We start from the raw sequence: 24,173 nt of genomic DNA, 5'->3' as shown, positions 1-24,173 counted from the left end.
GAAGAGGGGAATAATGGAACGATATGTGAAATGACCTATCACGTTGATTGAAGCATGCTATTCGACTTAGGGTTATTTTTCCAGACTGCATTTTGTCGTGGTTACACACTCGTGTACTTATTTTTATTTTTTTTAGTTAATTTGGTAGATTAAATCATAAAATCACCCTTTCAGGAATTAAATAAATTGGATTTATCTGTACTGAATTTATTAAACCTTATTACATCTGCCAATATTCTGTTCGCGATGAACAAACAAACACACTGAACAATATAAAACTTACAAAACATATATACAATTTGAGGAACATCGTTTTAAGGAAAAGAAAGAGCAACCCAAGCGATTTTTAAAACAACATATGTAACATGTTCAGATACAGTATATATAAACGTTTTAGAACGGTTGGATGATGTTAATAGCTTTTGTTATTTTTATCATTTCTTATCATTATTATTATCATCATTATTAAAATTAAGGTATTATCATCAGAAATTATCCTGAATTTAGTTCGAATGTATGAACTACAAATAAACTATCACAATTTTTGCTTTCATATTTTTCTAATTTCAAGACCTATAAAGTTTTCCTAGCAGTCCCTATCACATTCATACATTCATAGTATCTATCTTTCGAAAAAAATATTTACGTAAGTTAGTATATTTGTTACATTTCATTATAGTATGGAACTCTTCTACCAAATTCATATTACATACTTCACACAGTGTGGGGTTAGCTTAGGTCTGACAGCGCTTCTCAACGGTGGGCCGCGAAGCTCTCTAAGGTGGGCCGCGAGAAGCTCATAAGAAAAAAAAAATGGGCGAAAATTATGGTATATTTAACAAGTTCTATTTAATGTCCGAAAATGATATGTTTTATCGGTCTCCGTGGGTCAAACAAAGCTAAAGGCACGCCTATCATGCTATAGATAGCATGTTGTGATATACATACACATTATATGATGGTTTTGATCTAACTTTGATGTGAACCTCAGGCCTCGTGTATGCATATTTTTTACGTAGTTAATTATCACCCATTCACAGGACCTTTGCAAATGCATTTATTTCTCAAACTGATTGCTTTGAATGTGCTTAAGAGCTTTATGTTCAAATTTCATGAAACATATACTTTCATCAAAATGGACCTTGTTTTAAAGTGAAAGGGTGAGGGAGGAAACAAATCTACCGTAACTAAGGTAACTAAGAAAATGTGACTCTGAATACATTAATACATTAGATTTGGAGTTATCATAACTGCGCAGTGATGCGAAAGCAATATGTGTCGAATGTGTTTCAGAGTCCGGAGACTAATCCACTGCGCTTCACAGATTAGATTCATCCAAGCGAGCATTGTGAGATTAATAGAAATATATACTGATGTCTGTGTATGTATTCTGAATGTCATTCCAAATCGGACGAAATTTCAAGTGGTCACTAAACTGTGAAAACTTGTTTCAAACTTTGATGTGAACTGTGGTTCACATTTTCGGTTTCTACTACCTGTAGAGCAAGAGACAACGTTAGAGTACCCTATCCCTATAAAGATTAGTCCCATGTGTTTTCATCAAACTTGTATGAATATACTTTCATTAAACACGCTAAATAGCTGTCACTATTCATTTCTGATTCTCCAGGTTTCTACCACCTCTGCTGTTGGTACCCATTACAGTCGCCGTGCTGGCTAAACATTTCGAAATACAATTCTGTTATCTGTACGTATGTTCAGTTCTTATTCAAATATTGACCCTCTGTATTGACAACCGGTCTCAAAATACCCAAATAAGATTTGCTTCACTTCTGTCGGATGGCCGGATCCAGTATTTGAGGATTGGGGGCACAGAAAAAATGATAAGGAAAAAAAACACTCAAATCTGTTACTCTTATATTCATTGTTAGTAGTCCCCCTTAACAATTAAATGATAGTTTACAACAATTTATAGTCATTCAATTACATTTCTTTCATTGCTTTTATTTACCCTTCAGTCCTTTGATGTTTTCTTTTTTATCAGTTGAGTATGTTTATCATTTTCAGATGCCCCACTGTCATCTACTCTCCAAGAAGTGAGGTACATTACACATTTTTTTACCATTATTTACATTATTTTAATACGATATCTGCGTTTAGTGTAATGGAACGTGGCTTGTGTCATTACATCGGGTTGTAACGTTGGGTCGGGCAATCGCGAAACCCAACCATGTCGACCATTCGAGAAAAGGGCACCCTTAATTCCCGAAACGTATGATGAACTTTGCCCGATGTTTCGTAAAAAATTATCGAATGGTCGACAACAGATTGTGATGAAACAAGCCATGGGACGTGGACTTTCCGAAAATAATCTAGTGAAAAATCATTTTAGAATTTCTATGACCATCGTTTCGTTACACAAAACTCATCATGCCAAATGCGACAGAAATCAGAGCATAGTGACGCGAGGTATAGCCAAATACTTGTCTCTATTGAAATGATTGAAATGAAAACAATAATTGAAAAGAATACAAATCTATCTGGTTCATATAATGTTTAGGAGCATTAATTGAATTCAATGTGTTTATAAACCAATTTCCACCCACCAAACTGGGCCCCGTTGCATAAAAGTTACAATTATGGTAACATTGTCATCCAATGTATCTACCATGGTGACAGTGCTCATCAGCCAATCAAAATCAAGAATTCCATGACAGATGCCATTAGACATCCTAGGTGTAGTTGGCAAATTTGCCATAATTGTAAGTATTATGCAATATTATGTAGTTTCGGTCCACTGAGATAGAGAAGCTGACGTGGAAAAGGTTGGGTGACGCCAATGCTTCAATAATCTATTTTTGTAAAATATTTATCATTATTTAGATTTTTTTGATAATATGGATAATATGATAATAAGGATAAAAAGAAAAATGACAGTGATGGTGATGGCACTGACAATAGAAATTATCATAATGATTATAAAATGAAAAGGAGAATAATCATAATGATATGTATAATGTTGATAGTAAAGTCGGAAATTATTTCCAAAAATGCATTTTAAAATGTGTGAGACTATATACATTTTTTTAACCGAGTAATTGAATTAATACATATTACTTTGTCATTTTCTTTTGACAGGGTACTTTATTTGACAGTAGTTTTCTAAAGAATATCGGTATCATCTCAGTTATTGTTACCTACTTCTTCGTTGTGTTGACTATTTCGGTGAGTCTTTTCAAATCTTTACTTAAAGGGGAATGAAACCTTTGGAACAAATAGGCTTGTGTAGAAACAGAAAAATCAAAGAATAAGGATAAAGAAAGTTTGAGAAAAATCAGACAAATAGTGAGAAAGTTATGAGCATTTGAATATTGCAATCACTAATGCTATAGTGATCCTCACATTGGCAATGCGACAAGGATGTGTGATGTCACTGATGAACAACTTTCCCTTTGGTGGACTATAAAATACCCTCAAAATGTCTCTTTTTGCTTTTTCTTATGATGATATAAACTCTTTATCCATGATGTATTCTTAAAAAATGTGTATTACATGCCCTAATGTAAACAAAACACATGATTTATGGATAGATGTGATAAAAGAGGCGATTCTAGCGAAATATATACTAAAGTAATGGGGAGAGTTGTTCACAAGTGACATCACACATCTTTGTCGCATTGCCAATTTGCTATCTCCATAGCATTAGTGATCACAATATTCAAATGCTCATAACTTTATCATTATTTGTCCGATTTTTCTCAAACTTTCGTTGATCTGTTTCTTTTATTTTTCTGTTTTCACACAGGCTATCTTTTTCCAATGGTTTCATTCTCCTTTAATTTCTGTATACATGCATACTTTAAAGTCATGAAAGTATATTGTATTTATTAACTTTGGAATAGAAAGGATATGTGCCAATGGTCGACAGAGATATTGATATGAAGTGATATTTGCATTGAGTTTGCATTTTACAGAATCAATTACATCGCTTTCATGCAGTTGTTTTTCCTCGCTGAAATCGATAATTTGTCATATTACCACGATAATATTACGAATGTAATAGACAACTAAATTTGAACAAAACGTTTCACTGCTTTGACGAATTTGTTACATTGATTAACTCTTTATATGGCTTCTTCATAGTTTTACTGTTTCAAATAATTTATCATAATGACGCCACAAATAGACTAGCAAAAAAATACATGAGCAACCACATTCCAACTGGCCTCAGTAGGCTTAATGACTTAAAATAAAATACATCAAAATAAAATCTGTATAATAATGGGGCGGATCCAGGATCTTTCGAAAGGGGGACACATTTTCCGGAGGAAAACTTTGACAAGAAAAAAAATTTAACCGAAAATTAAGAGGATTTCGTCCACGAAAAAAATGACAAGCACGGAAAAAAGTCTTTACTTTCAAAGGGGAGATCCACTTCTGTTTTAACACCATTTATACGTTACAAATTTTAATTGTGCCTCTCAAATAGATCCACCGGTGGATATCCGTATGCCTATATTGCCTCCGATAAAACCAAGTTCAATTCTGATTTAAAAATTTTCATTCTTTTCTTTATTCCTCAGATTTTCTTTTCTTTATCGCAAAGAATATGTACAAAGTTATTAAAGAATGAAAGTAAGTACATTATTTTCTTCTTATTTCGTATATTCATATAATGTATGATTTTGAAAAACAAAATAATGGAGAAAATTAAACAATGGTGAAACAAGACTTAGATATAAAGAATGATTTTGATAACTTAAAAAGTAGGGTGAAGGATGAGCAAATAAAAAAAACACGATATATTTATCTCAGTCGATGCTGTATCTCATACCAAATCTAATGACATAATTGTATATTTAGTATTTCTGCAATGAACATTTTGTAAAGCATTGCAAAACAGACTCTTGCATTTTTTTTTACAGTTTTTGCCGAAGGCAAAGACGTTAAAGGTTACCCTAAAACCTGACCGAATACGTGAGGGTTATTTCATTTAAGTATTCTCTAAAAGGATATGTGAATATTTTGATCGTACACTTTGCTAACTTGCTAAACTTGAAAAGGAAATATAACTTTTGTTAATACCAAGTGGCACAAACAAATTATCAAATGAATGAGAATCCATTCAGGCAATGTGTGAAATTATTTCCTGTATGTGGGCGCAAGGGGAAAGAGACGCAATCAATACGTTAGTCGACAAGCATATCTAGGTCTTACAAACTGGTACAGATCAGTGATATTACACCCCAACTAAAAATGTTGTGTACCAGAAATTTACACAAGCTAATGAGACATGTCATTCGTGTCTTGAGCCATGTAGATTTTCCTCTTCAAGCTCCTGGAGCCACAAAACAAACAGATATTGATTCTAACCCATGATTGATAACAAACTCTCTTTATATTCAGATATTGAAGTACATGATCAAAGAGAAATCAGATGGCTCCGTACGAGGATGTCATTACATATACTCAGTTTCATTTACTGTTGGACACCAGGTTATTGTTCATCTCCATTTTCTTCTTCTTTAGTCGTTTCTTCTTCTGTTTTTTTCTTTAATTCTTTTTTCCCTTCTTGTTCTTCCTGTTCTTCTTCTTTTTCTTCTTTTTTTCTTATTATAGTAGTAGTAGTTGTGGTTGTAGTAGTAGTCGTCGTCATTTGAAGTAGTATTGCGATGCTTCGGCATTATTGTTTGATTGCAAGCATCAATTCGTCCACTCAAATTCTATTCATATTGTATATTTAAATAGGGTACATACATGGGAGACATTAATCTTCCTTAAAAGCTCTGGCTTGGTCTTGTTAGTCATATAAAGCTTTTTAATACAAGATAACAACATCTATAAGTGTTTAACGGTCATTAAAAGACAACAATAGTAATTACGTTACCAACAAATTAGGCTATATCTTTTCTTATGAACAATAATATTTGGATTCACAAGAAGAATGCAATGCAGAAACCAGAATTCTTTTGAAAGATTTTGAAATTATAATAATAGTTCACTCTAATTCTCATTATTAAACCTTTACCTACTCGACAGGAAGGCTTTAACTAATATAAAAATCATGTGTTTCAGCTTTTCTTATCAGTATACTAGTTCTGGTCGTTGATCTTTGGAACGTAGTAATAGAAAACTGTGCTCCACTATTCTATGTATGGGTAAGCATTCAAGAAACTTTAGTCGGATATAATTTTTGCATAATATTGAGCAAACCAGTCTAAGCAGTAAGGGGATGGGCAAATGTAATTATAGAAATTTACTTCTGTGTAGTTTACTCATTGCAGATTGACAGATAACATACAATATGCCATGACAATTTATTTCTCACGTTCTATCACTTTATATGAAAAAACTTATGATGACGCATTCATTAATTGCAGCGTACTTTGCTCGGATTATCTATTGTTAAGTTTTAGTGTTGAAACACTTATTCCAATTATTACAGTATTTGAAAAATTTGGAATGTTATAAAGAACTCAAAATGAATCAAATTATTTCTTTACTTTCTGCAAAGTGCGTGAATTATGTTGATATTTTCAATAACAAATGCATACAGTTACTTGCGATAAAAAGAAAGAAAATCTTACACAATTATGTGCGTATTAAATTTTATCTATATAAAGTAAGACTGGGAAATGCAAGAATTTCGTTGATTATTCCCCAAAATATTTATTTATTATTAGAAATATTGATCTAGAGATTATACTCCAGTTCCAAAGTAAATAAAGTAAAGGTACACTGTACACTTTAAGATAACTCAAATCTGTTATCATATTTTCTCTCGTCACAAAATGCATCCATTCACTGTAAAATCGCCCTTCTCTCTATCTCTCTCTCTCTCTCTCCGTTATATTCTTACATTTTAAAGGCTGTGACAGCTCCCTGCTACGGTCTTATTCTTGCGGTTATTTACTTCTACACTATCTACTTCCAAAATACCCGGTCTCAAATTTTGAGAGAGAGGAGACCCTTCGGTTCCCGGATATACCGTTTCTACGGCACCGGCAGTCAGCGATCAAGATGGCCCAGAGTTAGGACGCCCTCACCAAGTGTAAGCGAAGGCAGTCAGGTCGAGGACACAAACGCGAATGTCGGCAGGGTGTCGTCCCCTCCTAACACAGCCTTGTCAACTGTTGGAGTTAAGAAATCACAAAGAAGTCCAAGTTTTCTGGGCTTGTTGAAAACCAAAGATAACGAACAAAAGGAAGGCGAAGGTGTTGAAAATCCTGACACGTTTTGAACAATGAAACATCCGTGAATGGTGTGTTTTAAGGTGTAAAAGGACTGGCTGCTTCTCAGGAGTGAATGAATCACTAAATAGCAATGAATGACTTCAGGAAAATCCATTTGACAAACTATTCAATAGTGTCATGTCGTGAAACTGGTGCATGAACAACTGTTCAAATCAATGGTGTTTGTTGCAAGTAAACGGTTAGCAACATAACTATGGTGATTGGAAACCTTGCACACGCAACCACTATGGCGTCAGAAAAAAAAATATATATACATTGTATATATATAATGGGTCAATTACGGCCTAGTGAACATGATTACAGAATTTGTTATGACAAGTACCAGAAAATAGACTACCAAACAACGTTAATTTGTCCAAGTCTGTCAAGAAAATGTCAGTATTGGAAATTAAATGATTTTTTGTCTTGTACTGTATAGACCATGCCAATATGCTGTAACGCGCTTTGATCCATTCTGGGAAAAGCGCTCTATAAATTGGCTTTTATTATTCAACAAACCATAAAATAAATTTAAATTTAAAAAATAAAAAATCATACGCGTTATTTTCCTCCATAAAAATATGATCAAGCTATCAAATCATATGAAAAGAAAATAATGTTCATCTTTTGAAATACTACTTTTCATTCAGGTTTTGCCCCCCCCCCCTCCCTTTTTTTTGTTGATGCTCCATAAAGTTATTATTCTTAAAATCTGTGATATTCTCCCTGAGGTGCGTTCAAGTAAATTCTTTAAAATTATCATAATCAGTACGCATGTTCATATATTCAACAATCTATTTGGTTTTATATAGGAATTACTATCTTCAAAATCACTGAGTTTTGCAACTTGAAAATAAACCTCTCGTGGTAGAAGTTTCAATGTTATGAACAAAATATGAATTATGACATGCAGACAAATTTAACGGCGGTGATTTTATGTTTTATTCATTCGTTCAGAAATTTGAAAATTGGATACTATCATGACTCTGACATGTATAAAGCAACCCTGTCGATCTGTATATCCGATGCAAGCAGCTTTTGAGATTTACACCATTATTTACCTGCGTTAAGGAAATTACTTTCTTTAAAAGATTATTATCAAAGAAACTCAAATTTATTCCTATCCCTATGGGTTTTCTTGTTCATTTAATTGGTTAACTTGTACTGTATTTTTACACTGTTGGGGAAACTCATGAAAGCCTTTGATCCGGTATCCACGTATTCATCGTTATTAGGAATTCAGGCTATTAACAGGTCTTCTATTTTATTTTTTTAATTAAGAGCGCAGAAAAAACATGAAATATTACCAAGCTTCATCAATTCTGACATACATGTAGTTCGATTAAGGTTTATGCATTAGATGACTTCTCTCATTTGAAGGCAGTGAATAGTGAGTGTATAGGGACGTTATCTTATAGCGATGGAGAGAGAGGGGGGGAGGGGAAGCGAAAGATTGTGCGTGGGTGTGGGTTTGTGTGTTTGTATATTCTCTTTAAAAACTTTCTTGCATGTATAAAGGAGAAACATAATACTGATTATTGTATTATTGTTCTGTGTATTTTTATAGAAAAAACAGCATCCATGTATGATTAGAAAATATTCTCATTGATAATTTTCATGATCTGAAATAAAAGAAATAAAATATCATTTAACTTAAACAAATATGGTGTGGGTGTTCATGAAGGCGTGGGTGTGGATGTATTATGTACATGTATTCATACATGTATGTATGCACGCTCCTGAGTGTATGTGTGCACATGTCGTGTTGGTTGTGTGTTTATGTGGGTGAATCAGAGTGCTGGAGTAGGAAACAAATGAAGATAATGGCCTGCATTCCTTACTGACTTATTGCATGAATTTGAATATCAGCTAAGAATCCTACATTACATTCTAGATGAGAAATTGTGAACATGATAAAATTTCTTCTTTGCATTCGACAACTTCTGTCATGGCTGTGATTGAGAACAGACTATCTAAAAGAGAGAAATGTCGGAATATAATTAAGTACGCCGGGGATATTATTGTGAGGTTTGACGTAATACAAGATGTATTGTACGAAAATAAGGTTAAATAATTATCTGATTTAATTATTCGTTGAATAATTTATGTTTATCATGATATCAATGATTATGCCGCCGGTATCCCATTTGTGTCATCAAAACCTGATGTTTTAAATCGATTTCTGACAATTTTCATGAGACCATTGAATTATTTATATCAATGTGTTTCAAATAAAATTTACAGCCAGGACTTTAGAATTTAATAATCTTCTCTGCAGTTATATACACTAAATCTAAAACGAAAGCTCGAATGCTTCAATTTCTGCAATGGTGGTGAGGGCATTCACCGCTACTTTCATGAAGAAGGGGAAATTTAAATATCTTTTGAACCTTTAGTCAGTTTACTGCAGGTTTTGAATCAATGATTTTCTTTGGAGTAGTTCTTCCTTTACAATAAAACTGAAAGTATGGAATCTTGTTACATGGTGAATGCTGGGGGACATAATTTCAGATTTGTCATCTATGAACACGTAATATCTAAACTGAAATTATGAATAATCATTACTCATAGGACATATAGAGGAATATCATAAGACGAGTACAATGACAAAAATGGTAACTCAAATCTGCGGGTGTATTGGTTTTATACAAACAATATTTATTCTGTTTCTGTTATTATAATTCCCGTATAGAACTCGGCAGGACAGCTTTTTGCAGGTATAATGCCAAGTTGGTACATAACCAATTACGTCTGATTGCTCTGAAACATTTTACATCCAAGTTAATCAGTCAGAGTGGCTGATCATTATAGACGACAGAAATTACTCTCGTGTCTTTTTATCAATGGCAGAGCGGGGATTCGAACTCCCAACCTTACGGTTATGAGTCCAATGCTCTAATCACTAGACCACTCGCAAGAATAACTCAATTGTAGCATTACTAGGGCAGTACTTGATATGAATGATGATTCTAGATCTACGCACTGTTTAAAGACATTCAATTTGTGAGATATTTCCTTTGAGCAAGCGCCATTAGCGCCCAGCTGAGGTGGATACGGACAGGCTCTACACAAGAACCCATCATCACATCATCATCATCACACGACCCCGATAAGTAGACTGATAGGATCACACTTATCACGCTTATCATTAAATATCACACTCATAATGGCATCTTGAATTGTTTGGAAAATATTGATAGAAATGTATTGTAATTTTTTTCTATTAATTTCAAGTTTCTACTGGCACACCTAACAAAAATCATTATCAATGTCAGAGAAAGAAGGTCCTTATAGCCCCACCCAACACTCACAATCCACCCTCTCGGTGGTATAACACCGAATCCCATTTTAGGCGTAAACTTAAATTCCTTAATGGAACGTTTCAGCTACATTACTCCTGAAAAAAAATTGTTGTTGTTGTTATTTTGTTCTTTGTTTAGAAATTGGAGAGTATGTATTTTTTTAATGAGATATTTGTTCTCTATTTATAATCTATGCATATAACACTGGAATTTGAATGGAGCTAATAATGCAGAATGATCAAACAACACCAAGATATCATATTCCCATCCGAGAAAGATGAAATAAAATAAGAATAAATGAAATTCATTTGAATTCTTAGGCACTAGTATAGTTTTTATATGGTCTTTATTACGGAGTTTTCGCTTTTACTACGAGGAAACTATCTATAACCATCAATTCCTTTGAAAATACAATTAAAATTTCGAGAACTGAGAGGCAGTTTGTCCAGAGTTGGTGGGCTGGGACAGCAGATCATCCGAAGATTTGCCGCTGAACAACGATTGCACATGCATGAAATATGTCGCACTCCAGAGTCACGAGATTCCGAAGCTATCCTGGTCCACCAACTTTCAACAAAAGCCTCTAGGCTCTCCGTTAAGTTTTAACTTGCGTTTTCAAACGAACGTTGCATTGCAGAGAGTGCGAAAAGGTCGAAATATCAGTATTGTGTGAAACCCCGAAGCCTTCAGGATAAGGTCAGAAAAATGAGGTTTAACGAGTGTCACGTAGGCGAAGTAGTTATTGTGTCTGAGCTCATTAAGTTTACTTCAACTCCATTGTAGTTTATATTGCTTCAGTGGAATAATAGGAAACAAATCTGAGTGCAAGGTTATACTGCAAATGACGAATAAAAGGGGTTACTACCAATTCATGTAGCCATAAGCTTATGTAGATTTCCATACAATTAACATTGCGACTATACAGTCCAGTAGAAATTATCAACATTTCATCATAAGCGTAAAGTACGGTACAAATGCATTTTTTTCATTTATTAGTTTATTTTCTGCTTGAAATGAGAATACTGATTCGAAATTAGTTTGTTGCCACTTTGGCACCCTTGAGCACTTTTTTTATTAATGCTTTAAGCCACTTTTCAAGCTGATCATTAAATAGAGAAATGCAATTCGTTTGTACACATACATTTTAACATCAAGCCAAAGTTTTTTCATTTAAACGTGATTATAAACAAAGGATCTTGCGGTCACACAGGGTCAAATTCAAGGTCTATTATATAAGGTTATTTTGGCTACGTCCAGTAACTAAACACAAATACAGAAAAACACGACAACGGTTTGGTATCAGACGAAAGCATACATGATGACGAAAATAGGAATGTGTATTAAAAAGGCAATTGAGATATCTATTACATGGAATTCATGTTGACGGTACGTTTAAAGCATTTAAACATTGGTCAATAGCCTACCGTAAAAATAGGTGCTTTTATGTATTTGCGTACGGATGCATCCGAAGTTGAAGTTCATGATGTATATTCAGATGATTTTAAGTTACATTTTCATCATAATAAGCATCACAAATTTATCACGCTTTAAAAATGCATTAAAAAGGCTATTGTTACCTACTCATGAAACCATAAGATAACTTGTTCCCAATGTATTATTTGACCCTTCCAACCCGCATAATGTATACACCCATATGATTTCCCACAGGTGGATATTATATGAACTATGACCATTTTTAAATGATGGAAGTCATTTCAGAGGCCATTTCGAAACCATCTTGGATTTCAGGCAAAATAGAAGACTGCATATCATTGTAACCAGTCCCAAATTATAATTTGACCCTTGAAGCTACAGTGTAGACACCTAAACCATATATTCCAGGTGGATTTTAAACAAACTATGTCCATTTGTAACAACAGCCATTTTAGACCACCATTTTTGGAAGCCATCTAGAATTTTTGGACATACTGCATGCACCGCTGACTGTCATTGTAATTAGTTTGAATGTATTTAGTCATAAAGTAGTATTGTACCCTACTTTATGCTTGCAGTAAAGTTCTACTGAACTATAAAAATTCATCGCAAATTACTGTATTGCCGATCTGACTAAAAATATGGACAAAAAATGTTTATATTTAATCAACTATTGCTAACCGATATTCATGATTTAGATTAACGAACCATAATTAAAGCAGCCTGGGCATGGCCGGCGGAACCGGGGCAGTTTATTGAGATACCTTGTTCATTACGATTACATGGCGCTTAAAATGTCCTGTTTCAAGTCAACTTACAATAATTATTTCAGATGTGCTTCGTGCTCATATTATTCTGGCTAGCTGTTAATAAAGTGCATATTTCCCTTGTCAGGTCTAAATATTGAAATAATTCGGCTCTGTCTTCGCGTTCTCATTATTGGTTTGGCGAGATAAGCATGCGCCTAAGTCATAAGTTCCTTCAAAAATGTGAAGTGTTCTGTCTGTACAATAACTTATAAATTTCCGTTCGCACTGGGTTGTAATTTTTGGTCATAAGTGCTTAAAAATGCAGGTATTTCGTCAATATTCCAAAAGGTTTCAGCTCCCGTTTCGCACTCGCATTAATCATTCATTTTGTTTAATAGGATCAGTCACTATTAATATGAAATGTGCAAAAAAATTAATGTCCCCTCCTATGTCAGGGATATTGAAAAATTTGAGTCCGTGATTCGCATTATTTTTTAAAGTGAGAAATCTATCCTTTTCTTGAATTCCTGCAAGCATTCCTTAAATGTCCCCTTTCAGGTCATTATACAAAATTTGAGCTCGAACTTCGCGCTCTTATTATCAGTGCGTATCCTGTTCATGAATTGCTACAAGAACTCTTTAAATGTCCCATTTTCAGATCAGTATATCAAAACAGGTAGGCGTGAAAATGATGCCCCATATGCAGTACATTGTAAAATGGTTGGATTTAAGACGAATTAGATAACCCTAATTTCAACAATTAACTCCCCAATTTTATATACTACCTTTAAATCTTAATATTCTCTATCTCCTTGTCTGTCTATCCTTGTCTCACAACGACTCAGTACGTAATAACCCATTGGTGTTTACGCGGTCCCATTAAAAAGGAGGATTTAATCTGAGGAGAAATATTCTCATTGCCAATGGAAGTATGCAAGAGAGATTCGGAGCAATACTGCCTTGTTACCGATGGCTAATGTATAAGCAGAAAAGTGGGAGGTTCCCACTTTCCTGGTATAAGTATCCATGTTATTCGCAGTGGTATTTTTTGTGATCAGCGCATTAACCATAATGGAGCTCCTTTCAAGGCAGAAAGCTTTTCTAGCGGACCCGTGCGCGCGAGGCCTATTGATGCATGATAGAATATTGTTTGGATCCTATTTTGGCATCAACGAAATTGGTCCACCGTTTCCCACAACACTAATCAACTAGAATTCACTTCAGAATTGAATTCAGAACCGTTCAACGCTTGTATTCGTCGTGTGAAGAATTCATTAAGTCACCTGGTACTGGGTAAAGTGATAGTCATGGCAACGGAAATAAACACCATGCCCAATAGAACAGAACAGATGTCAATGGAAACCAGGAGTGACCGAAACAGTTATAGATCTGGGTCAATGTAAGTCTATACCATTTACAGTATTCTGTAAAAACTTGGGTTTCAATAACCAGTACCGGCAGCACAGAATCAGAGAGATTTGTGACTAGGGGCTACTGTTTATAGAGGCTCTGTGTTAACACCGTTTCTATGCAGTATGAGTAGACGTTTCAAACTCCTAATCGTGTATTATATGACTTTCTGTACTTATGAAAAGCTATTACTCCTTAATAAGCAAACACCACCTCCCCTAATCTTGGATAACAATACGAAGGGCCGATTTCTAAAAGCATGTAGATAATGTAGTGTACATGTCAAGAGTATCTCTTAGACATTAAAAACTTTCAGGATAAAGTACCACACAAAAAATTGGTAATGTTAATGCGTGGCCAAACACCATTGTAGATTCAAAATGATATATCATAATATATCATATGGCAAAACTAGAAAACAATCACAAGCATATACCTCCATCGCCATAATTACCCTCATCATCATTATCGTCATCAACATCACAGTAATAATCTTCATCAAATCCATCTGGCATCGAAGTCCTTATTTATCAAGATGTGACAGTGTATTGAAGCTCGTGTGACTTCAATCCATGACCATAAAATTCCTCTAGAAAATATTGGACTTAGATCTGATGCTTTCTCCAAATCCAAACCTTTCTTTGATTTTGACATTGGGTATAGTTCTACCATGTCTACAGCCAGTCTGGTTTTACACCGAACTCAACAATGTTTTATACCGCAGGGACTATACTGTTGCGGCACATTTTGGTAAATTATCAACTTGTGTAGTTACCCATATATGTCGTTACATAGTACGCCACATTTAAGGTGTTCAATTTACCAAAACGTGGAAATTTAAGTAGTCTACAGATTAGTTTGGTTAATAACTGTCCGGCCGGAACTTTACGATGGAAATGATGATTTGACATCAATTTAAATCCATTTCGAAAACGTTGGTCAGTACATGACATGAAGTAAAATATCGTTCTGGCAATGATATTGATGACGTATATTCATGACATTACGTTCATTATTCATTCGTTTTGCAGACATGCTCGACTCTTCACGAGGTTTCCATTTATTATGATTTTCTTACAAATCATAATGATGGCGCTTCTAACCTTCCTTACTGTTTACATCCACGGACCACCAACATTTGACGATGCATCAAGTGTAAGTATAGGCTTATACATTTAAGTGTACGAGTATGCGTTCGTGTCGGTACGTGGGAAGGGTGTATTGCATGCAAAATATTCAACCATTTAACTTAAGGACCACAATTTTCTGTTAATACCGCAAGTTTTTATATACAAACACCTTCCCTCACACACACATACCAACACGCACACACAATACACATACCCTCCCACACCCACATATTCACACACGCCCTCACACACACCCTCACACACACACACATATATACACACATACATATATATATATATATATATATATATATATATATATATATATATATATATTCTTTGCACTTCCAAAGGGTTTTGGATATTAGCACCTGATCTCCAAATCTATTCCAAGCGTGCAGATGAGGTGAGTTCTTCGACTAAACTATACTAAGTTCTCGTTGTTATCCGGATGTTGCGTGATTTCATGGATTAGCAGAAATTAAAAAAAATCGCCCAAAGCAACATATTAACGAAATCTTATCATGAAGAAAATGATCATACTCTTTTACATGGCCTACCCAACATTCCTTAAATTAGAGAATTAAAAAATAACAAGAGACATTAGTTGAGACATTATTTCGCTGGAAAAAGCTTTTAGCTTTTAGATTTTATTATTCAATATGATTCAAATGCCATACTATAGATATTTATATGTTTTATTTAGAATGTTTACATTTTTTCATCGTCACATGATTCGACAGGGTATTGAAGCTCGAGGGACTCCAATTCATGACCACATAATTCCTCTAGAAAACATCCTTCTTGGATCTGACGTTATTTCTCCAAATCCAAACCTTTCCTTGGGTAGTTCTACCATGTCTACCGCCAGTGACTTGGATTCTACCACGAACTCAACAATATATACTGCCGGGACTCCTTCGATACCTATTTGTGGAAATCCAAGTAAGTAGTTAACGGATTCGTATGGTTAATGATGTACAACTGTCAATCACTTTACGATGGAAATAATTATTAAGTTATTACATCAATTCAAATCCATTTCGAAAACGAAAGTAAAGAAAATGAAGAAAAATATTGGAGATGGTGTGATAAAATCTGTCAAAGAATAAGAAAGTTATGAAGTTTCAAAGTTTTTGACATGTGAAGTCGTATAACATATGACATAGATTCCACAAATTCCATTTTAATGGAACGTGATGAATAAAAAAATATTTCTTATATGAAATGATGTGTCTGATGATATATCGGCTACAAGAACATAAAATGTAATTCATTTTTTAATTTTTATTTTGTTAAATGATATCGCGCGACGTATGATGAAGCTGTTTGTCTGTGAGGCCATCATGAAATAAAAAGTTGAAACATTAATAAGTCTGTTATCATTTGACAGATTTTCATCGATCCTTCACCAATTTGTTTCTAAGATTTAAATTTGTATTGATACCAACTCATCGTCAGTGTGAATTTCCTCTACCTTGTTTTTGATGGCATTGCCATGTCTGTGTCAAACTGTCAACTGGCGTATAGTTGTGGGGCTTGTAGCCGCCACTCCACCCCACCCCCAACGCCCCCCCCCATATATGGGGAAAAATAAATTAAACGAAAAGGGAAAGAGAGATCTATTATACTATATTCTGAATATGTTGTCATAATCTATTAAAAAGTTAGATTTTTGTATTTAAAACAAGTTAAGAAAATTTGGTCGCTCGCTTCGCTCACTCTCGTCTGCTGAGAACTTTTTTATCATCCATCATGTCTAAAACCTAAATTTTTTTTACTCATTTCGCTACTGATTCTCTTGATCTCATCGACCTATTTTACTAAATTGCAACTGATACAGTATAGATCTTAGTATATACTGGGAACGTTCGTACATAGTTTCTACATGTAATTGTAGCAATAAGCAATATATGATACAACATTCATTAAAAGGACATGTGTTTAAACTCTTATCAATCATCTATTGTTGCAGGTGGGAGTAGCTTTAGGGCTGTATACGCCCCCTCGTCTTCGGCAGTGGAACTCTTAACACTTGAAACACTACTATCTATGTGCCAACAAGATGACATTTTTGTGCGTAACAGCTCTACTTATGAGACGGTATGCACCAAGTTATCTGATTCTTCGAACCAATGCTGTCCATCTTGGTCCATCCCAAACTACATAGGCGCCCTCGCCGGGAGGTCCTCTTGTCACGACCTGAAAGCTGATGACGTTACATTTGCCAGAGCACTGCTATCGGAGTGTGCACCATATTATACATCTGGAGCTTTGTCCGCCGATTGTGGATCGGGTGCTGACTGCCCAGAGGTGCCATTGAACTGCACAACTTTCAACGCCATTTACGTCATGCTGTTTGCAAACTCACCGAGTGACTTTTCATTCCAGGTTGCTGAGACGGGAGACCTTTCACTAACCAATTCCTTACAAATTGTTTCGTTAAACTCATCGTTTAGTACTGGACCGCGGATGCTTTATAACGACGCAGCAAACAGACGCTACGTGGACAATGGTATTACTAAGATTGAGGCAATAGGCACCAACAGAGTCACTAAATATTTCCTCATATCAGAACCACTAATGCAGGATCTAATATACGCCGCGATAGGTGGTGCGGTCGTACTCCTGATAATGTGGTTGTATTTAAGTTCATTTTTTATTGCCATTATGGTGATCTTTGAAATAATATTTTCTGTGTTATTGGCATACTTTTTATACTTTGTCGTATTCCGCCTTACTTTCTTTGCATTTGGGAACATGCTTGCTATTATTCTAATATTAGGGGTTGGAGCAGATGATGCATTCATTTTCTACGACATATTTGAAAATTTAAGGAGAAAGCATCCGGATGCTAAACAAGAGTTCATTTTAGACGAAACCATGAAGCATGCTTTTCCTACCATGTTTGTCACAAGTTTTACCACAGCATCTGCTTTATTTGTCAATGTTACCAGCTCCGTAACAAATATTCGCCTCTATGGCATTTATGCAGGGACTGTGGTGTTGTGCAATTTTTTGTTTACATTGACTTGGTCTCCAGCTGCTGTCATCATCTATGATAGACATCTAAGGCTGCTTTTCCAGGCATCATCGACCAGTAAGGAAACAAGTTTCCATAAAATGAGGAACATTTGGCATAAACTGCGGGCATTCTTTCGTCGTATCTTTGAAGTATACCTCCCGGCGCTTGCATTCAAACTTCGTTGTCTTTGGATTCTTATGTTCACTTGTATTTCAATTGGAGCACTCCTTGTTGTATTCTGGCGGCCCCAGCTCAGAGTACCGACTTCAAACACAGAATTCCAAATCTTCACATTGAAGCACCCACTTGAGAGATATGACCAGTTGTTTAGATCAACATTTGATATCGAAAGAGCTAAATTGGCGCCTTTACAGTTCATTGTCGTCTGGGGCACTGTTCCGATTGACAATGGAGATCCTTTTGATCCTACAAAACGCGGTTACGTTCAACTTGATAAATCATTTAGTCTTGATGACCCAGAATCCCAAGTCTGGTTACTTAATTTCTGCTCGGAGGTTCGACAGCAAAGTTTTTATAGCCCACCATCTGTTGTCTATGAAGACTGTTTTATTGAGAAGATGAAGGTTTTTATGGAAACGCCATGTGTACCATCAAGTATTGGAACTGACTTCTCACCCTGCTGTGGTCAGACTTCTTTTCCATATTCGGCGGACTTACTGAAATTGTGCGCTCCAAAATACGCAGCGTTCGTCTGCGAATCAATAGATGGTGGCTGTCCTGCAGCTCTTCCTGGTCTCCGATTCGACTCAGAAAACAACATCAATGCATTTTTTGTGCAGTTCCAGAGCACAACTTTGTCGCAACTGGAGTTCGATCCTGTGAAGGACTACTTCGATACAGCTCTTGCTTGGGTAGACGAAAAGGTTAAAACGGCTCCTGGTGGTTTACAAGGTGGCTGGTTTGGAACATATAGTCTTGCGCAACCATTTTATGTTGATCTCATCATTAACCTGTTACAAGATACGCCTCTTGCAATTGGTTTATCATTGATCATTGCAATGGCAGTATTGCTCATCACCAACAAAAATGTCCTAATTGCATTTTACGCTACACTGTCAATCGGTGGTGCCGTTATCACATCGGTGGCAATTTTTGTCTTGATTGGGTGGGATCTTAGTGTGTTTGAGTCAGCGTTGATTATCCTAACAGTTGGCCTTGCTACCGATTTCACCATTCATTACGGGGTTGCCTACCGTCTGGCGCCACACAACGACAGGAAGAACCGTGCCCAATACTCTTTATCAAATCTATCTTCTGCGAACACCATGGCAGCCTTGTCCAGTTTCTTAGTAGGAGCACTTATATTACCAGCCAATGTCTTGATATTCTATCAACTTGGTATCGCTCTAGAAGTTGTCATCGCCGTAAGCTGGGCATTTGGGACCCTTTTCTTCATACCATTATGTTACGTAGCAGGACCCCAGGGAACTTGCTGTCTAATCCGTTGTTGCTGTCGAAAATCACGTGAAAACAACCAACAGTACTAACTTGAAAATAATGATAGTCAAATATATATTTTTGTAATGTAGCAGCAGCCTTGAAAAGATGAGAGGAAAAAAAATATTTTTGTATCATGAGAAGTAACAAAATAATATCATTCGAGCTTTTTAAATGATTTCGATGTTTGAAAAAAGGTAAATACTTGTTTAATCAAAATGTAGAGAACGAAGACAATGGGTGTAACATTTAACATTGGGTATACATGTATGTTATTATGATGTATGCAGAAGTATACAGTAAATTAGTAAATTAACCTTCATAACCATGATAACTAAATATTCTTTGAAGTTTCACCTTTAACACTTTGTACGCGGAATTAACTCAGGAGAGATGATTATGTCAATTGTATTGATATTTTCTTTGAATCTAGAATTCGACATTGCATCACTCATACTGATACCCTAGAAGTATAATCATTCATGACCTTAAAGATGAAGTTGAACTTGAAGAAAAGTTTGTTGTAAAAATAACAAAAAAAATAATAAAGAATAATGGTGAGGGTTTGAGGAAAATCCATTATCAAAACTTTTGAGTTTTGGATTTGTGATGTCATGAACGAGCAGCTGCCTCATACAAAATACATACATTTCGATGTCTTAATGGTTTGTGATGACTTGTTTCTGCTTTTCTTTTTTTAGGAATGGGTGTGAAATGATTTGTCTATTAAAGGTAGGCCACTACAGCAAAAACAATTTTCTGAGAAAATGACATTTCATTGATTTTTTCCCGTACGATATGCAGGAAAGCTGCTCGCATTTGACGTCACAAACCAAATCATTAATTCTAATAACTTTTTTTATTGATTGATGGATTTTTCTCGAACCTCCGGAAATTGTTTTTACACAAAAAAATATCAGGGTCAACTTCCCCTTTGATTAGCGTATCATGGGTTAAAGAAAAATTCCACCCCAACAAAAGATTAATTGCTCAAAAAAAAATAAAACAAGATTCATTCTGAAAATTTTGTCAAAATTGGATGACAAATCAGAAAGTTATACCATTTCTAAAATTTACCTCAATTGTAAAATACATTCATGTACAATCATGCATATCATGGTCGGTGAAGTGATAGATGACGTCAACCTACTCACTGTTTCTTTTGTAATATATTATACCATGAAATATCTTTTATTTTCTCCTCAGTAATATGTTTGTAATCAAGTTTGATTTCTTCCTGAATATGTAAAATTGGCATTGTTGTAACCTATATACTGTGATTTGATGAACAGTCTCTTACAGAAATCAAATATGGAATAAATCGAATGTTTCTATATATTTTTACTGTAAGGTTTGCCATGCTTGTTATGAATGAATGCTGTTCATTTTATACTAAATATACATACATCAGCCATACTTACGTATACGCTAATCTATCATCGAAATATTTATGATCAGAAAGGAGATATGCAAAGGCCCTTAATCCAATCATGTGTCCTAATATAAAATCAATACTGACTTCTGTATTTTTTTAATGGCATTTTTCACTTCAATACCTCTTATCATGCATACCCGCGGCTAAATGTCAGAAGAACTGTGTGGGTTACTTAAGAACACAATGTGAAAGGAATTTACATAATATGCTTTTAAAGAGAAAATTGATTTACGGCTGTAGACCGTAACTAGATTTTCGGTCTTTTCCAAGGTCTATGTTTATTTATATATGGTAATTTTTGCGGATGAATGAATAAATCGATGACGATAATGAATATTGGGTTTGAAGGAAGTGCGTGTAAGCTGTGTGCATCATAACTCTCTTACTTTCTTATGTCAAACAAACATGTTAACGTACAAAAAAATCTTAGTTTCGAGTCGAAAACCTCTTGCAAATATTCAATTGCAATATGCAGGTTTGTCTGTCTTTATTAGATGTGAAATTCTCCAGTCTGGTAGTCGTTAGTTTTATCCATTCATTTATTTTTGATAGTCAATGAGTCTTGTTGTGCGATAAATTACGAAATTAAGTAGTGAGCAACCTTTTGAGATCGAATAAATTTTAACGCAAGCATGAAAGTTTGCAGATGTATAAAATTAATTTTTTTAAAAATCTTACAAAATCAAGTTCTCCATGTAGACAAAGTAGCATATTCTGCAGAAGTGCTGATTAAATCTTTTTTACAATCTATTTTCAAATCTTCCTTTGCCTGTTCTCATTTTATTTCACGTTTTCCTTTTTCTGCATCCCCTGGAAAGTGAGGTCCGGGGCATGTCACCCCTCCCCCCCCTAGATACGCCACTGATCGTTTGTATTTAAAAAAAAAGGAATTCTTAAGAGCTATAACCATTCAACATAATGGTCGTACATCACTATATTCTTTGTGAACATTCTCAAGGGAATGTAGATGATGAATTCAAGCTACAGGTTTTATTAGAAGCGCATTTTTAAATCACTTGATGCAAGGATTTTGTAGATAATTTTGATATGATTTAGCCATCTTTGTAAAAAGACGACCATCCTCTCTGCTAAATATCAAATAATACTGTGAAAATTTATAATCTTTATAGATGCAATAGAGGCAAATAGTAGAGACGAAAGGGGGAAGAGGATAATAATGGAAAGATAATATGAAATGACCTATCACGCTGATAGAAGCATGCTATTATAGGGTTATTTTTCCAGAGTGCATTTTGTTGTGGTTACACACTCGTGTATTTTTTTAGTTAATTTGGCAGATTAAATCATAAAATCACCCTTTCATGAATTAAATAAATTGGATTTATCTGTACTAAATTTATTAAATCTTATTACATCTGCCAATATTCTGTTCGCGATGAACAAACACACTGAACAATATAAAACTTACAAAACATATATACAATTTGAGGAACATCGTTTTAAGGAAAAGAAAGAGTAACACAAGCGATTTTTAAAACAACATATGATTATATAAACATGTTCAGATACAGTACATATAAACGTTTTAGAACGGTTGGATAATGTTAAGAGCTTTTGTTATTTTTATCATTTCTTATCATTATTATTATCATCATCATCATTATCATCATTATTAAAATTAAGGTATTATCATCATCATCAGAAATTATCCTGAATTTATTTCGAAGGTATGAACTACAAATAAATTTTTGCTTTCATTTTTTTCTAATTTCAAGACCTATACAAAGTTTTCCTAGCAGTCCATATCACATTCATACATTCTTAGTATCTATCTTTCGAAAAAATATTTACGTAAGTTAGTATATTTGTTACATTTCATTATAATATGGAACTCTTTTACCAAATTCATATTACATACTTCACACAGTGTGGGGTTAGCTTAGGTCACAGCGCTTCTCAACCGGTGGGCCGCGAAGCTCTCTAAGGTGGGCCGCGAGGAGCTCATAAGAAAAAAAAATGGGCGAAAATTATGGTATATTTAGATGTTCTATTTAATGTCCGAAAATGGTATGTTTTATCGGTCTCCGTGGGTCAAACAAAGCTAAAGGCACGCCTATCATGCTATAGATAGCATGTTGTGATATACATACACATTATATGATGGTTTTGATCTAACTTTGATGTGAACCTCAGGCCTCATGTATGCATATTCTTAATGTAGTTAATTATCACCCATTCACCGGACCTTTGCAAATGCATTTTTTTCTCAAACTGATTGCTATGAATGTGCTTAAGAGCTTTATGTTCAAATTTCATGAAACATATACTTTCATCAAAATGGACCTTGTTTTAAAGTGAAAGGGTGAGAGAGGAAACAAATCTACTGTAACTAAGGTAACTAAGAAAATGTGACTCTGAATACATTAATACAATAGATTTGGATTTATCATAACTGCGCAGTGATGCAAAAGTAATATGTGTGTCGAATGTGCTGAATTATTCAAATAAGGCGCTTGAACCGTCAGAGCTTCAGAGACACCTAAACACAAACCATCCAGGAGAGCCAAAATAGTGTTTCGGTAGGAAAAAGGCTGGATTTAATTCACAGCAGAACACTTGCGTACCGAAGGTGGGCTCTTGGCCCCAAATATTTCATGACCAAGAAAAAAAATAGAAAAGGAAAGAAAGGGGATAAGGGTGAAATATAATATTATTTTTGGAATATTGTGTCAAAATCTATCACAAACTTGGATTTTTGTAATAAAAAAGTCGAAATTTTTGCTTGCTCGCCATGCTCGCAACATTTTATCAATTGTACGCGATACGTCATATCAAGTCCCCTCATTTTTTTGGCTCAACCACTGCTGCAGAAGATCATTAAGTTACGCACTAATATGCTCTTTATAATGGTCGAGACAATCTTTGAGTGGAGACAAGTAGTCATATCCTTAAAAAAATTAGTAGGTGGGCCTCGAAAAAAAATCTGAGAGTCAAAGTGGTCCTTGAGAAGCATGCTACAGTATGTATACCATCTTGACATAGATATTGGATTGACCCGATGCAATCATTGTTGATG

At 34.8% G+C, this 24,173-nt stretch overlaps 2 protein-coding genes across 3 annotated transcripts in view; both read left to right on the top strand.

Annotated features, from left to right (window-relative positions):
• Window positions 1-11,439, top strand: part of LOC121409091 — a 43,503-nt gene extending 32,064 nt beyond the window's left edge. The window contains exons 7-13 of one of the 2 annotated variants that reach the window (XM_041600907.1): window positions 1,631-1,708; window positions 2,029-2,062; window positions 3,100-3,186; window positions 4,545-4,596; window positions 5,368-5,457; window positions 6,037-6,119; window positions 6,830-11,438. In XM_041600907.1, coding sequence (XP_041456841.1) covers window positions 1,631-1,708; window positions 2,029-2,062; window positions 3,100-3,186; window positions 4,545-4,596; window positions 5,368-5,457; window positions 6,037-6,119; window positions 6,830-7,201 — 796 coding nt within the window. In that variant the 3' untranslated portion in view covers window positions 7,202-11,438. Of the gene's footprint in view, window positions 1-1,630; window positions 1,709-2,028; window positions 2,063-3,099; window positions 3,187-4,544; window positions 4,597-5,367; window positions 5,458-6,036; window positions 6,120-6,829 lie in introns of both variants that reach the window. The other variant, XM_041600908.1, reaches the window with a different exon arrangement.
• Window positions 11,440-13,771: 2,332 nt separating this feature from the next.
• Window positions 13,772-20,279, top strand: LOC121409090 (protein dispatched homolog 1-like). Its single transcript, XM_041600903.1, has 4 exons — window positions 13,772-14,077; window positions 15,120-15,243; window positions 15,962-16,163; window positions 17,194-20,279. The coding sequence occupies exons 1-4, from the start codon at window positions 13,986-13,988 to the stop codon at window positions 19,749-19,751; spliced, it is 2,976 nt and encodes a 991-aa protein (XP_041456837.1). The 5' UTR covers window positions 13,772-13,985; the 3' UTR covers window positions 19,752-20,279.
• The last annotated feature ends 3,894 nt before the right edge of the window (window positions 20,280-24,173 follow it).

The sequence above is a fragment of the Lytechinus variegatus genome, chromosome 2, assembly GCF_018143015.1.
Source record: "Lytechinus variegatus isolate NC3 chromosome 2, Lvar_3.0, whole genome shotgun sequence".
Lineage (NCBI taxonomy): Eukaryota > Metazoa > Echinodermata > Echinoidea > Temnopleuroida > Toxopneustidae > Lytechinus > Lytechinus variegatus.
The sequence above is the reverse complement of the archived record's forward strand: the minus strand, read 5'-3'. Positions and strand labels throughout refer to the sequence as shown.

Excerpts from the sequence above, each read along its gene's own strand:
- LOC121409090 (XM_041600903.1), top strand. The coding sequence starts at position 13,986 with ATGGCAACGGAAATAAACACCATGCCCAATAGAACAGAACAGATGTCA. Across the intron at positions 15,244-15,961 it reads CATTTGACGATGCATCAAGT|GGTATTGAAGCTCGAGGGAC; the intron begins GTAAGTATAGGC and ends ATGATTCGACAG. Across the intron at positions 16,164-17,193 it reads ACCTATTTGTGGAAATCCAA|GTGGGAGTAGCTTTAGGGCT; the intron begins GTAAGTAGTTAA and ends CTATTGTTGCAG.